At 38.0% G+C, this 15801-nt stretch overlaps 1 protein-coding gene across 1 annotated transcript in view; it reads left to right on the forward strand.

Moving 5' to 3' along the window:
* The first annotated feature begins 3225 nt into the window (after positions 1 to 3225).
* brinp3a.1 (bone morphogenetic protein/retinoic acid inducible neural-specific 3a, tandem duplicate 1) overlaps positions 3226 to 15801 on the forward strand; it is a 30759-nt gene continuing 18183 nt past the window's right edge. Inside the window, exons 1-4 of the mRNA XM_079460589.1 lie at positions 3226 to 3731; positions 4317 to 4591; positions 12348 to 12535; positions 12958 to 13142. Of these exons, the coding sequence (XP_079316715.1) occupies positions 4362 to 4591; positions 12348 to 12535; positions 12958 to 13142 (603 nt within the window). The 5' untranslated portion in view covers positions 3226 to 3731; positions 4317 to 4361. The remainder of the gene's footprint in view (positions 3732 to 4316; positions 4592 to 12347; positions 12536 to 12957; positions 13143 to 15801) is intronic.

The following is a 15801-nucleotide window of genomic DNA, read 5'->3' on the forward strand; positions in this document are numbered from 1 at the left end:
GACATTACATATCATACATTATATTACTCATCTCATTAATATCTGTTTGCATTGGAATTTAATAAACAAACAAAACAAAAGGTCATTACTTCAGTCATTATTATTTGCTGCTCTCAAAAGCAACAGAGTTGCAAGCCACACCCCAGGTGCCCCCCTAAGATTCAGACGTCCTTAACCGTAAAACCATTAAGTCACTGTTTCGAGGTCTGTGTAATAGCTCACGCAGCCTTGTTCTAATGTATTCCCTGGATTGCCTATCCATACAAACCTATATTTCTGATGCTTATAATTGAGTTGTTATATGAAAGTATTAAGGAAATAAAAAGAAAGCTCTTGAGTTATTTTGTATTTTCAGGCCGCTCTCCGTGCCATGCATCACTCAACCTCTACAATCCATTCTGCTGCGATATGCCATTTTCTATGAAAGACCTATAAGATCTGTTCACTCGGGAGACAAATGCCTCAAAGTCCTTTTCAGTCCACCTCATTCAAGCAAAAAGTCACGCTATAAGTAAGGGGGGAAAATACTGTTTCCTCTGAACCATGACAGAATCTAATATCAAGATGGATCTATTTTAAAGGCACAAACATCACACGAATAATGCATCTCCTTATTGGTTTTATCAAAAAAAGAAAGCCATTAGCAAATGACCCAAGGTCTGGAATGACAATACGCCCCCTTTAATTTCATTTTTTCCACTAGAGGTTGTTAAATTAGAATGTCTCTTTTTCTTCTTTTGTAATAATAATCTTTTCCACTGAGCTATATTTCTCAACATTTGTCAGATATGTATCGCCTTATACAAAAAGAGATAGATGGGATAAAACATTTTTTAAATAGATCAAACTAGAAAAATATAGCCCTTTTCTTTACTTGAAGAAAATCAAACATTTTGAGCATTATAATAAAACAATATTGTTGAAATGTAAAACTGATCGGCGTGATCTAAGAGGCAATATGCTTGAATGTCCGATGAACTCATAACTTGTGCATTGATAAGAAAATTTGTTTTATTTAAAAATCTGGCTGGCCGATTAAATCTAAATGTATTGCTATTTCATAATCCAATGAGGTCAATTTTGTCATATTCATTTAGTTCACATGAATTCTCTCCATATTAATTCCGCTGTTGTACTAGAACGAAAACAATAACACTGTTATACATTGTTAGAAATTTCATTTAAAAATAAAAACCTTTTAACAAAGTGTACTTATGCAAACGTTTATGCAACGATGTATAACCCCTATCCACAAAAAATTGAACTGAAAATATTACAAGAATAACTCAAATCTTTCGCTATTAAGTTAATTGAGATTTAGAATATTACAAAAAAGAAACCTAAATACTCTTTGGCCTTTTTGGGGATACAATGTCATATTGTCGTTATACAAACCCACTGTTTGTATGTTTGAGAATCTGATATTTGCGATCTAGCTGTTAAACGAACCCACTTACAACCTCACAATGTTGTAGACTGATTTATGGGTCTGCGCATTGACCACGTCCATCGAGAAGGGAGGGTTAATGTTTTTTCAGACATCATCATTAGACATTTCCAGCTGTAGGAATGGTGCTTGTTATTGTGGAACAAAGCTCATATGTCAGAGTCATTATAGAAGGAGAGCATGACACTGGCTTGGCCTCATCACTATTCGGGTGATTCATACAGCCGGTGGAGTATGACACTTCAGACTCACACTCAGACCAAGACTAAAGCCTCACCCATTGCTTATGACAATTTAATTGCCCTTGAAAGCTCTTGGAGCCAACATGCTAAATTTATGAAATAAACATCAGTTTTACCTGGTTTCGCAATCAACGAAGACACGCTTGGTAAATACGCAATGCCCATTTAGCTAATTATGCAAGAAAGTGCAGAACTACCGCAATTACATTGTCCAAAGACGTTTTCACAGCCTAAGCTATTCACAGAATTCACGCTGCGAATGCTAGCAAGAAGAAAAATGTGTGAAAAGATTGAATAAGCATAATGAATCAAAAGGTGAAATAAATGCAAAATAATACTCTGTCACTGCTGTCAAGACTCTGTCTAATTAAAATATGATCTTATAAACTTGATACTCCTCACCAAGACACATCATTGACACCATCGGGTCTGTCTTTTAAGTGAATATTTACATGTCGTAATGACTTTCTGTCTTTGCACTGATAAATGTTCCTGCCTCGTGATCTCATAAAGTACCACAATCTATATGTTGACCCCCCCCAACAGCAGACTGCTTTTAATGCGTGCTGCTTCAGCTTTGTCAAGCAGCTGTTTTCTGCACGATCCAGTAATCTGGTCCTGAGTGGATGTCTCTTTATTATCCACAACATCTGAAAATGTCTTGGCAACAATGGTGCCGAGATTTCTCCTACTCTCTCTCTGATAGATTTGTATAGATTTGATTTTGTCTTTGATTTCTTCCCCTTTTCTTTCCTTCCGAGATTGCTCATTTCCTCACATGGTCGATCACAGAGAATCAATTGGAAGCCAATGCCTGGCTCTTTCTGATCGTCCTCATGTTTAAAATAGATGTCAGCATTGCCAGCCCAATACACACCTTCTGTGTTTACATTTGTGTGTGCTAAATACAAAAATGTACTTGTTTTTAACATATTACATTGAATTGGCTATTATTGTGTGTACGTATTATGTCCCATATTTGTACATTTGTATACTGATCTAGCCGGCCTTAAGAAGAATAAGAAGGTGAACATTTATGTTTTCTTTTCTTTTTGGCATGTGTTGACATGTTTATATATGCAATGCATAAATTCCTTGTGTTTTTTATCCTTGTGTTTATTTGAATTATTTATTTGTCCTAACCATCGCTTTGTGCTGCCTTAGACACCCCATCAAGTAAAACAAATAAAATAAATGTTTAGCCCTATTCCCCAGTTCATTTTTTTTCACATTAAATAAAGATGAAGGAATGCTTTTTAGAGTTTCTTTAATGTATTATATTGGTACCAACTATATAACAATTTTAACGAGTGTGGTGCAAAATAAATATAATACTGCAGCTGTGTATCACAAAATGGAACACTCGACTCACATAAAAAAACAACCATATAATGTTCAAACTCATTTTGACCCTGAACCTGAAGTACAAAAGCACATTCTCTCGGCTCTCAAACCCCGCCCTCGCTTTCTCGAACAGCCAATGCGGAGTGGAGGAGGCTTGACTCAGAAATAAATTGGATATTTTTATGGTGTATGGGAAGCATTGGTTTTGAGCATCCGACACACGCGCAGTTGCACAGAGTGGACCTCTGGAGTCTACATTTATTTAGTGTTTCTTGGACGCCGGTGAAGTTAATATGTCGACATCGGGGAAAACAGACTTTAATCGAGCCGATCGTTAAACGGTTATGGGATCTCTTCACCGTAACTTCCAATTCATAAGAGACCTACCTGCCCGGAGAGAAGAGAGTGAAGATCGACCGCATCTCCTCGCTTTAGTTGTTTCTTCTGTGCACCCGGATTATACGGCACGAGACGCTTGGAAATATACTCGATGCTGAAGGAGAAGAGTTGGATGCTGGGTTTCCAGGGCTGTTCTGGCTTTTGCGATGGTGTTTAAAACAAGTTGAACTGAGTCAAACCCTTAAAGGTCACCCTCACCGGTTACATCTTATGCTTTGCGTGAACGACCATTTGCCTTTTATCGTGAAACAATACAGACCGTGGACTTCAGTGGTTAAAACATCGGGCACCTGGACGAGGTAAACGCATTGTTACAAGTTAGATGAAATTGCAACTATAGTAAAAGTGTGTGGTTTAGGCGGATTCACTTACATTAGTAATACGAGTTTAATAACAAAAAATATCGTCAAATTTTCATGTTTTTACTGTTATAAAAACTATGGTCCCTCACTTTTATACCGTGGTTTATTTTCGCATTGGCGCATTCCTGCATGATGATCTTTTTTACTCTTGTTGGAGAACCGCGTTTAACTTAATAGTATTTACAAAATATATGCTGGTAAAGTATACTCGTATGAAATATTATCTTAATACATACATCGGCAAAAAGACTTGCAGTATGACTAAATATACTTGCAGACTAAAAATACTCGCCTTTGTGCAACCCTATGGAATCACGTCATATAGGCTATTATTTGGACTCTTCGGCCGATATATGTGTATCACAGCATCACTTGGTTACCTGACAAAACCATGCCCATCTATTAAAGCATTTAAAAAGCTGTGGTCTTACCAACTGTGTTTGCAGGTGTATTAGAGAAAACAAGTGACGTCTGTGCCAGGGATCATCTATACACACTTGTTTTCACTTTTTGCTCTTTCAGAAGGTGAGGAAAGTTTGGAGAGAATGTCGAGTCGCAGGGGGAAGCATGAACTGCCAGCGTGCTGATTTTAGACTGGCGTATCTCATGAGTCTATGGGTGTGTGTTGTACTAAGCCTTCCCTGCTGGGTTCTAGCCCCTGTGGCAGCCTCCCATGATGCCGTTGGTCCGTTTGGGTGGCTCCTTTCAGATAAAGGGCCTTTTCATCAGTCACAGGAATTTGCTGAATTTGTGGAGCGTTATCAACAAGGCTTCACAACCAAATACAAGATTTACAGGTGAGTCACCTCATTAGTCCTGCATTTATTATCTGTTAAGTGCAGAACATGTGGCATGTTACTGTGATGTGCTTGTTCAGTTACGTCACGTAAACTTCACAAGAACATTAGTATGACAAGTCAACAAGGAGCTATTGGACATCGGGACATTTTATTTATCAGTGTGAGAACGGTTGCAAGATCCATAGAATAAAGCTTCATTGTCTGTATCGGTGTAAATTGCTGTAGGTACTTCCATACCAAATCCACAAAGTGTACAAGTACAGCATAATCTGCAATAGAGAAAATGTACAAAATAAAAATGTATAGAAAAGTATAGAATAGAAATGGTAAGAAATGTTGCAAATATGCAGTGAAAGCATGAAGTTGAAGACTGTTGCAAAGAAACAAAATGCTTCATAGTGTAGTAAAAAACTTGTAACTCAAGGTAAGCTGTTGTAAGGAGAGTTGTACTGAGTTTAAATTGAGTATTAGATAAAGTAGTAAACAGGCCAAAAGGGAAAGAGAGAAGACAGTGAAAAGTGTTGGCTGAACTGAGCCTGACTGACACGCTCGTCTGGCAGGGCAGTCGGATGAGGCTGCCAGGCACAGATGGAGATGGCAACATTGGGGTTAGTCAGACACTCTCTCCTCAACGTACGTGTGTATCTCTGAACGCTCCACTGGCTTTGTTTTTTATAGAGATGGGGCATCGGAGTCAAAAAGAAGTCCAGTTGTGCTTTCTCAATGTCGGATCTCCCCCTGCTGGTGGAATCTGGCAGCTCGCTTTCGTGTGTGTGCTGGTGTTGATATGTGTGTGTGTTGGTACAAGGTTTCACTTTGCATGCTAGGCAGGAAGCCTCTCCCAACATCCCTAGTGCCTCAATGACTTTAAAGTGCCTTGTTCTCACACTTGCCGTACAGAGAGGGACAGGTTTGCATCCGCTACAGATCCGGGCAAAGAGGGAATCAAATTTGCTTCTAGGCCAGACATTTAAAAAGAAAAAAATGTGTCCGACAGTCCATTATCTGTTCTTTAATTTTTTATAGACTTCTTTGAAAACAGTTACATTTTGTGTTAAAAGGTTGTACCATTGCTTTCATATTCAATGAGATTCTTCTTAAACAAACACTGGAAATAGATCTAAAGATGTTACTGTAAACAGATCTAGATCTTTCTGTAACTGCCGCCCCACCTGCGGAAATTTGTTAGGATAACAAATCCCGCCAAAATAACTCTTGCTGAGTTTCTCGCCGCAAACTTGGACAACATCAACATTTGCAATGCCAGCAGTTCGCTGTGTTTACGAAGCCAGAGCTTTCAGTGCTTGTAGTAATACAGATCGGTGTGCTCTTACATGCATCGCAGGGAAATTTGTGTCCGATATTACATTCTCATTCTACCCATTTACCTTCCTCCAAAGGTTGAATGGTGCCCAAGGGTACAGTAAAGACTTAGTAGTGTCTATTCTTCCTGTCACATGCTTGAAAGGGATCTCATAAAACATCAGACATATGCTGCCTGACAAGTGTGTGATGGGAGGGTTCTGCAAGGGAGGGCGGGCGGATGAGGCGGACGGCGGAAAAGGCTGCCAGAGAAGATACGTGCTCGCTTACAAGCGTTGCCGCTCTTCCCGGAGATGCTAATAGCACAGCTCCCCGAGCACAAGGTGACAGCAATTGTCGACTTAGCCAGGGCTGTGTGAGGCACAATGAGGATAAGCAGTAATTCTCCCACGCAAACACTGAAGTTTTCTTGTGCTTTGGACTGTGTTGATGTGTCGACAGCATGTGTACTTTCGTACCTTCACTGGATTTAAAGGCATTAGGAAACTGTAAATGCATTTTATTCTAACTAGCTGCATTTTTATTGCACCGTAAATACAGGAGACATGTTTTGTCTGATGTGTACATAGACAAAGCTATATGCCATTTGCATCGCTAATATTTTTACATTAAAAATCTCTTGAATCGAGTCCAGACCGAGGCAGGAGAGTTACAGTGAATTGAGCTATAAAGCTGCCTTTATGAGATGATATTGATGATTCCGCCAGAGCGATATTATCGTTTGCTTAATTAGTAAGTCATAATTTCAGTGTACGAGTCTGTATGGGGAAAACTTAACTGTTAACGGAGGTAATCTTTTTTTTATAAGGACATAAAGAGCTGTCGGCCCATTTTCTAAAAACGAAGCAAGTTATTATGCTCTTTAAAATGTGTAAGTGTCTTAATGCCTGGAGCATTAAAGGTCAGCTATTAGCCTCAAACCTCTTCAGTTTTGTAATAGAGAGAAAGTGTTCAGCATGAGGGCAATAATGTCTGAAAATCTTCCATAAAAGCCTCAGTCCATTGAGTGTGTAATTAGTGACACTTATTTGCGCTATTTTAGTGGAATATTTAACTGAATTCATTCATGCGTGTTCTGCGCACCGGATGGTACATGGATCACAGCTGGGTTCTTTGTAAATTCCTTAAATTTCCCTTATCAAACAAATATCTTAGCACCGGTCCTGAAATCAAACCGGAGCAAAGACTGTGTCAGCCACTGGTGTGGAATTTCAAATTAAACACATGAAGGACTTCCAGTATGGCTGTAAGTCTTTTTGTTCTATTCATGGATTGAAAGGTTGCATTGCAACTCCTTTTCTTGACGGTTTTACCTCAACAATTAAACATGTCAAGATTCATTTAAAGTCAAATTATTTCCTGCTCCTTATTTGACATCCATGGGAGGGGGTTTCTTAAAAAACATGTTGGCTCTGAAATAGCTCTTATAGTTCTTGATGTGTAAAATTCAAACTTATTATTGGAATAAATTGGAAATCCTGAATTTGACATTAAAGGAACAGTTCATCCAAAAATGAAAATTTTGAAATCATTCACTCACCCTCACGTTGTCTCAAATCCTATAAATGTCTTTGTTCTAATGAACAGAGAAAGATATTTGGAAGAATGCTTGTAACCAAACAGTTCTTGGCCACCATTGACTACCAATATTACTTAACTATTTTTGTTCTGTTAAACACAAAAAAAAATTTTCAACTGGGAACTTTTGACAACGATTGTAATTTTTCCACCTACAGTATAATGGTGGCCAAGAACTGTTTGGTTACAAGCATCCGCCAAATATTTTTCTCTGTGTTCAATCGGAACAAAGAAAACTCGAGGGTGAGTAAATTATAACAGAACTGTTACTTTTGGGTGAACTGTTCCTTTAAATACAAAAAACAAGAATTTTAACAGGAATAGATTTGCATTCTACCTTCATTCAAAAATAAAATAATGAATTAATGTTGGTGATTCAATTATTATTTAATTTCCAGCAAGATATGTTTTGCTGTTTTGAGCATTGCCATTTGAGCAATGTCCAAATATGAGGGTGTGAATACCTAAGACTATAATTTGCCATCTCTCAATTACAGTCATTCCACAACATAAACACAGCAAATGGCAACAAAGCTGGTTCATATACATCAGGTGAATTACAGTAATCTAACATGTATCATTGCACGTCTGCAATTTGCTGTGATCGACAAACCATAACTGAATGCCAACAAATGAAACACACTTTAGTTGCTCGCAACAGAGCAAGAAATGTACACAACCGAGGATGGGTGTCCCACATTACCCAATGCCCCAGATTACCCTAATTTACCCTATATAAGAGAGCGTAAGCCGGGAGAGCGAAAGCGAGAGAGAGAGAGAGAGAGATATCAGGCTAGGGGCGTCTGGCCCCAGCTAATCGTCTCATTATTTATGTTTGAAGACATGCATATCCCCAGAGGATGCTTGCACTTGCATTGGAAACACAATCAAGGACAAAACACCTACTGGCTGCTCGGTCATTGCTATGGTAGATTGTTTTCCAGGATCAGTTTATCAGGGCGAGGGCTCGGCTCTGAGAGATGAGCTGTTTGACTTTCCTTATGGGATTTGAATAATGGAAGCATACAGAGGTATCGGTGTTCCGTCGTATCTCACGACTGACAGGGGTGATGATGATATGGGCTCCGATGACTCAATATTTCAATATGAACAAAATACGCTTTGAATAAATAGATAATGCCCTCTGTTGACCAATTAACTCTAATTTTAGGTCTGGAAAGTTTTTCAAAGTCCTAAATGACTCCAGCGGTGAGCGCTAATGAGCATGTTTCTATCAGATTACCGTTAGCATGAAGATGTGTTTGATAAACACAACTAATGAGGTGTAGCCTGAGATCTCAATTTTCCCCAGATTTGTCCTGAATTGAAAATCGAGTTAGGACCAAAATATAAACACAGCTGGTTTTTGATAGTATTACCTTGAGAAAAAGCCAGTTTAATGAGAAAATATCAAAGAACAATTTTTTGTGTAATTTATTTCAAATAAAATTTAGTAATTGATATGCAAGTCAGTGGCGAGTCTGTGTCCGACAAACATACTTTGTTAAGTATTTGTTTTCTGAAACCATCGACCATATTGTGCATTCAAGTTATGCTTAGTTCTACTTATGAAACGTATAAAAAGAGTGAAATTGCCTATTGGTAGTGTCTGCACTGTAATTGTATATCTTCAGAATAATTGTCTTGAAAACAATTTACGGTGCATTCAAGGTATACATTTTATCAGCATGTGTGTTTCCTTGGTGTCGAACACACAGATTTGCACTTATGTGATCCACTACCACCAACTAAGCTGAAATAACTAGAAATAACAAAATACTTTTCTAGACTGCATAACTGTTCTTGTTTGCATGGTGCAACACCAATTGGGTGATCAGAAACGGACACGTTAGAAACAAACGGGTGAAGTTTAAATCGTTTTAGCTTGTGGCCGCATTTAGTGCGGAATGTTTTGTGAACCTGTCATGATGTAATGAAGGCTTTGCAAAGAGGTTTTAATTGAAGTATGGAATATATATATTTTACATGACAGCATACTCGCAGCCTGCATATGAGCACACAGCTCTGTTGCAAAAAAGAAATATGCCACAACAAGATCCCATCACGAGGAGAAGAAGAGATAAACCGTTTAATATTTGAATGTAGGACTAAAAACATTACAATTGTTAAATCTAGATCATTAATTCTTCAAAAAGGGGTTATGAGTCATAGGCGGCCATTTAAAAAAATTGTCTAATATAGCGCAATAGGAGCTGGTCTCATTTGCTTGTTGAGCGACACTGTTGGTCTCCCTTTGGCTTCGAAGCGTTCCACTGGAGCATGTTCTCACTGTTGACTCCATGTAGCTATTGGTCTCTGTGGGGAAGCCTGGCAGGTAGTTCTTCAATATGTCTTCTCCTGCTGTGAGGCTCCAGCGTGGGCTCAGGGCTGGATTAGCCTCCAGCTCCATCTATAGCTGTCCGTCAAGAATTTTGTGCTCTGACACAATGTCGATCATATTTTCTCTCACCATCCCTTCTTTCTCCTTCTCTCCTTCCCTTCATTTGTCTCTCGCTCTCACAGTTTTTCCTGTTTCTCACTTGTGCTGCCAATAATTGTCATGTATTGTCCGCCTTATTAGTTTGACATTACAGGCTATAATCTCCTATAGATATTGGATATAATTGTAACTTGACAACTACGTGTCATGCCAGTATACTTACAAAACACTTCAAATATATTGCATTTAAAGACAGATTTTATTCAAAAATCATGCAATCCAGTGACATTAAAAGAAATTTTTGGCCTACTATTAAGAAATGTGCATTCTGCAGAGGTAGTAGGCCTACTCCAAATAAATATATATATATATATATATATATATATGTGAAATATATCAAATTCTATACAAATTCAAGTACAGTTTAAATGTATTAACAAGTAAATGTATTTATGTTTTACTAGGGTTGTCTAGTGCAGGGGTTTTAAGTTTGTGATGCCAGGAACCCCTAAATAAGATGAAGCTTTTATGACGGACCTCCTTTCTAAAGTACATATCAGTGTATGTGTTTTATGTGTAAGGAAACATTGAAACTTTGTTACATAAATAGTTAATGTAATATTATAAAGACAGGATGTTGTTACCAAATCTAAATAGCTGTCTACACTTGCTGGATGTATAACCTCAAAGAGATAACCCCAAAGAGACACTTTCAATTAAAATGTATTTGTGCTGTAGCCCCTTGCAATCTTCTGGAGGTCCCCTGGGGGTCCCGGAACCCAAGTTTGAAAACCCCTGGTCTAGTGTATGCTATTTGTTACGCATTGATCGTGAAATGCTGACCAGTAATTTAATAATTTTGATGTTGCAGACAATCACTAATAAATAAGCAATATAATATGTGTGCTACTAACTTAAAAGTAATACATTTTAAGTGCTGAATTTCAATTAATTTTAAAATTAATTGATATACTAAAGAATATATGCTCATCTTCTAAGGAAAATATAGCATACAGCTAAAGAATACATGAAAAATATGTACTATTTTGTATCATTAAAAATGTATGGAATAAAACCCTCTAAAACCTAAGGTCATGTATTTTTTATGCAGATTGAGTTCCACTAAAGAACAAAAGTCTTTGGAAAAAAACAGAGGCAGGACTGCTGGGATTCTAGAGTTCAGAGAGTCATAACCATTGGATTTTGATTATGAGTATTGTTTGTGGTTATGTGTATATGTGTGTTTTGTGTGTGTGTTCTCTGAAACCGAGTAAACATTCAGTTATTATAAAGCACATACTACAACATATGAATGTTTTTAGGCAAATGAGCGTAGAACTGTATCCAAAAGGCTTAATAGTAAATAGCATGATATGGTAATAAGAAAATTTGTAAGAACTTAAGAAGAAGTTAGAAAAGAATCATGTGTTTTAGTTAACTGTTTTATGTAGAGAGGACTAAATGAGCAAGTATAGTTTAGAGCTATAAAGCTTAAAGTAGCAGGTCGAACTAATAAACCTTTAAACACAAAGCTCTGAAAACATTAATTAAATTGTAACTTGCATTCTCATGGTCCTGATTATAAACCATAAACATTTGATTTCTTTTCATTACTACTAATGAGGTTCAATGTGTTCAAAATGTCATTGTATTGTACCGAGCAGCTTTTTCTGTAAATGGAAGTCACTAAACGGATAGCGGCATCTTGATTTTCTCAGACAAAATTCCAGCTGTGCTCATCGAACAGACTCCTATCCATGAAAGAAGCCTGCCATTGTTCCTGATTACTCCCAGTCAGGCGTGCTTCAATGCAGAAGTCATTCAAAATAACCTCAGATTGCACCATTATGCAGCGGACAACAGTTTTTACAGCAGGCCAGGGCTTACGTTGAAACGTTCTGAAAAAAGAAATAGAGTGGATGCACAAAATGATTTGAATTGCAGGCAGGGTGGGTCATGCATTCATTGTGTTTTCTCCTCAGCGGGTCTTAGCGAACTGTGTTTCGTCCTTGCGCACTCAAGCTGCGTGAAGGTTTTTCAGACCTCTCTTTAAATTGTGCATATGTCCTTTTAAGTAGAAGTGGCTGTAACTTAAAGGAACAGTTGACCAAAATTATGAATTCTGTCATTTACTAATGCTTCTGATTTAAATTAAGTAACTAGTTAGATATCATATTAATGTAAAATAAAAAAATAAAAATATATATATACATATTTTTTGGGTATTTTTACAACATAGATTCTTCTTGTTTTGTGTAACTACTGCCACAGCAATACACACCGGGGCAGACAATGAACAAATTCTTTCAGTGGATGAAAAAATCATTTTCACCATTCTGTTCACATTGTAGCTGAAATGAAGGACATTTCCAAATAGGGTCTCTGTGTGTGTATTTGTGTGTGACCTTGCAGAGAGTTTGGGCGCTGGAAGGTGAACAGCCTGGCTCTGGAGAGAGAGGACAATGGCGTGGCTCTACCCCTCGATCCAGAGTTCATGCAGACCATCAGGCAGCTGGGCCGCAGACCCACCCTCGGAGCCATTACTGAGAACATCATCAGAAAATATGGCACACACTTTCTGCTTACAGCTACACTTGGAGGTACTTGAGTAGAGGTGCCTGATCATTTAAACAGAATTCCATTTCCATAATAGATGCTAGGAGAGAGAAAGATTTGTGAATCTTTGCTGCATCTTGATGTCTTAAAATGTCAGTTCTTCTCTGAAGATTCATGATTTAAGAGAAATGTGCTGAGTGCATTGAATATTAACAGGCAGCTTTGAGTTTAAAGTATTAAATGGATTATTAGACATTATCATGTGAAAATATATTCTAAAATTATTTATTTTAATAATAATAACGTGTTTTGCATTATATAATGGTAAACAGATAAATATTGTAGGTAATGTATATTTATAAAGTTAGGTCATATACTGAAAGTCATATAATCGAACATAACAAACAGAGCTCTCGTTTTTTAAAATTTTTCCATGCCTTGTTATGATGCCTTGCCCCCATTGCAGGTGAGGAGGCTTTGACTATATTTGTGGACAAGAGGAGGCTGAGCCGCACGGCAGACCTGACTGACTCAAATGGCACGGCCGTCACTCTGGAGACCCTTCACCAGCTGGCTGCCTCCTACTTCATAGACAGAGAGAGCACTCTAAGAAAACTACACCACCTCCAGATTGCCTCCACTGCCATCAAGGTAACCCTGTGGCCTAGATGCGCACAGACCGGGGGACCTGACCCCACGTTTGAGTGCTTATTTTTGGAAAGCTTGGCTGTTTCCATTGTTTTGCAGGTCCGTCTTAGATACAGAGAAGCTGGGTTAAATGTGAGACAGCCACTGCCTTTAGCCTTCAGATTGGATTGTGTATGTCATGTTGAGTGAATGGAGTTTACTTGGATTTAAGGCTTTTTGCCACCTTTTAGACTTCTTTTCAGAAAACAGATTAAAAAGCGAAGTCTTATGGGGGTCCCCAACATGAGTCCCCACCATAAAACTTTTTTTGTGGGGGTGGGGTTTAGTCTCGCAATATACAATTTATACAAAATACATAATATATTTGATCATAATATGCATAACTATATACTATTTATTAAAAACAGGCTTTCAAAAAAGAAAGGGCTTCTTTTACTGTATTTTGTGTCAAATACATCAATGCAGGCATTTGAACAGTAATGAACGACCAACAGAATAATTCTAGCATTATTTACCAATGTAGTATTTACTATTTTCCCTTAAACAAACTGGATGATTGACACTTTGTGATAATAATATTTGTTCCAAAAGACTTGTTTAAATGCAAGAAACTAGTTTATTGGATATTAAAATATAAATTGTGACAAGACCGGCTGTCAGTCTGTGTGTTAGCGTTGTGGGGATTTTTCAAGGATTTCTGTGCAGTTTACATAGTTACGTTGGTCGTAGCAGCATGAAAAACAAGTTTCATACAATTCTAAATGGATTATATGTAGCACAGAAGCCGCACCACATGTTCTCCCTTTATAATTAGTTAAAAGCTGTCACTCATCTTCATTGAGATCTCTAGCACCCCAGAACCAGGCCTTATAATAATTTACGCAAGGAATACAAAAGCCCCGAAATGGAGTTGATAAATATAGTGGAAAGATATATAGCGATAGAAAATTACCCCTCAAAAAAGTAGAAGCTTCCTCTTCTAGACTGCGAGTGGAGGTTTATTACTCTCAATTTTTTTGGCAGAAGTTCAAGCAGTCATGTCAACGATGTCCTTTAGACCTGGGGCGGGGGGCGTTTAAAATTTAAAGAGACATGACAACTAGCCCATAAACAAACTTAAATTAAATCCTTGTTAACAATGAATTCACAAGATTTACCATATCCATTGCATGAATTTTATCACATTTGTCATTATCATAAAAATATCTGAGGGACCCCAAGTCTATTTTGTACTTCCTATTTTGTACTTTCCTACCCTAATGCCTTATGGGTGGTCACGGATCCCCCAGCCTCCCTTCAATTCGAGCACTGGTTCCAGTGCAGCGTTTGTTGAATTTCAACAGAATCAAACTTTAGGAATAAGTCACCAAACAGCAATTTGGAAAACTGATGCTGTGTACACACCAAATGCGAAGCATCGCGTTCCTCGCTCTTTATTACTCAAGGAAATAGGTCTTTATTTTCGTCTGAGTGATGCGAAAAACATTGCGCGACGGGAGTGTCTTCATGCGTTCGGACGTCTCAAACAGTAGGTGTCGATGAGCTCTTTGTGCAAAAGTTAAAATTTTCAACTTCTGTGGTCAATTTGGGAGAAATGTTGCCACTTGTTCACAGAACGTAACAAAAATGATAATTTTACAACCTCTAAATTGTATATTCAGACAAAGTAAAAATATATTTTTTAAGTGGTCTCATATTTTCTACCGCTGTTTAGTTGTTTTGTGATTAAAAGGCACTTTTTAGACACATATTCAGCTTAAACCAAATGACGTATGACACATCATACATCATAATGCACAGCAAGTTACCCATAGCAAGTTATGTCTGTCAGGTCAGTGACTGCGCTCGAAACAGTAACCCAAATACTCTACATTAAATTAGTTAACTGGCCTCTGCACAAGACACAAAGGGAGATTCGCAGGAGGGGGGTTCTGCAGGTAGCAATGTTATCTTCTAATTGACCCAATGTGTCTTTGTAGGGTTTTTCTTTATTTATTTTGAAAATCTTAGTCACCGTAATCGCAGTTGATTCCTAGGTACAAAGAGCAAGACTCATCATATACTGACAGCAAGTATCTTAGTCTAAAAGCTTGTGAGCCATCTGTATGGAAACGAGTAGACGGAGGTCCTTTATTTGCCCGTGTTGCTGAGATTTATGTGAAATATTCGTAGCATCAGCAGTCCTCAGCCCATGGATTTTTACCCCTTGCGGATGAAGACAGATGCGCATACAAAGGCTCTCTGTTTCGAATTGGCGATTCGGTCTGTAATAAACATGCAACATCGGCTCAAAAAGAGCGGTCTGCGCAAATGGAAGAGCTGTTCGCTTTGGGAAGGCTTTTGAAGAGAATATATCAAATAAATAAGTTGAGATTCTGGTAGTATTATGCCTCCGTGAGACGAATGATCTTGTCCATTTCAACTATTTCTTTGAGAGCTCGGCCCATTCGTCAGCCATTTTGAATATAAGTGAGGTGTCAGGCCCTAATGAATAAGAGACTTATGAGGAGGATTTTCTACACCGCCAATAATAAATGGATCTTTAACCTCCACGGTGAGGCGAGATGGTGGACACGAAATGCACAGAGTGCCAGTTAACATCAATCACAGCATCTAAATTTGATTTACAGCAGGGAGGAGTGCGAGCCGAGGTTTATAACAA

The sequence above is a fragment of the Barbatula barbatula genome (genome assembly GCF_947034865.1).
Source record: "Barbatula barbatula genome assembly, chromosome: 7".
Taxonomy (NCBI): domain Eukaryota; kingdom Metazoa; phylum Chordata; class Actinopteri; order Cypriniformes; family Nemacheilidae; genus Barbatula; species Barbatula barbatula.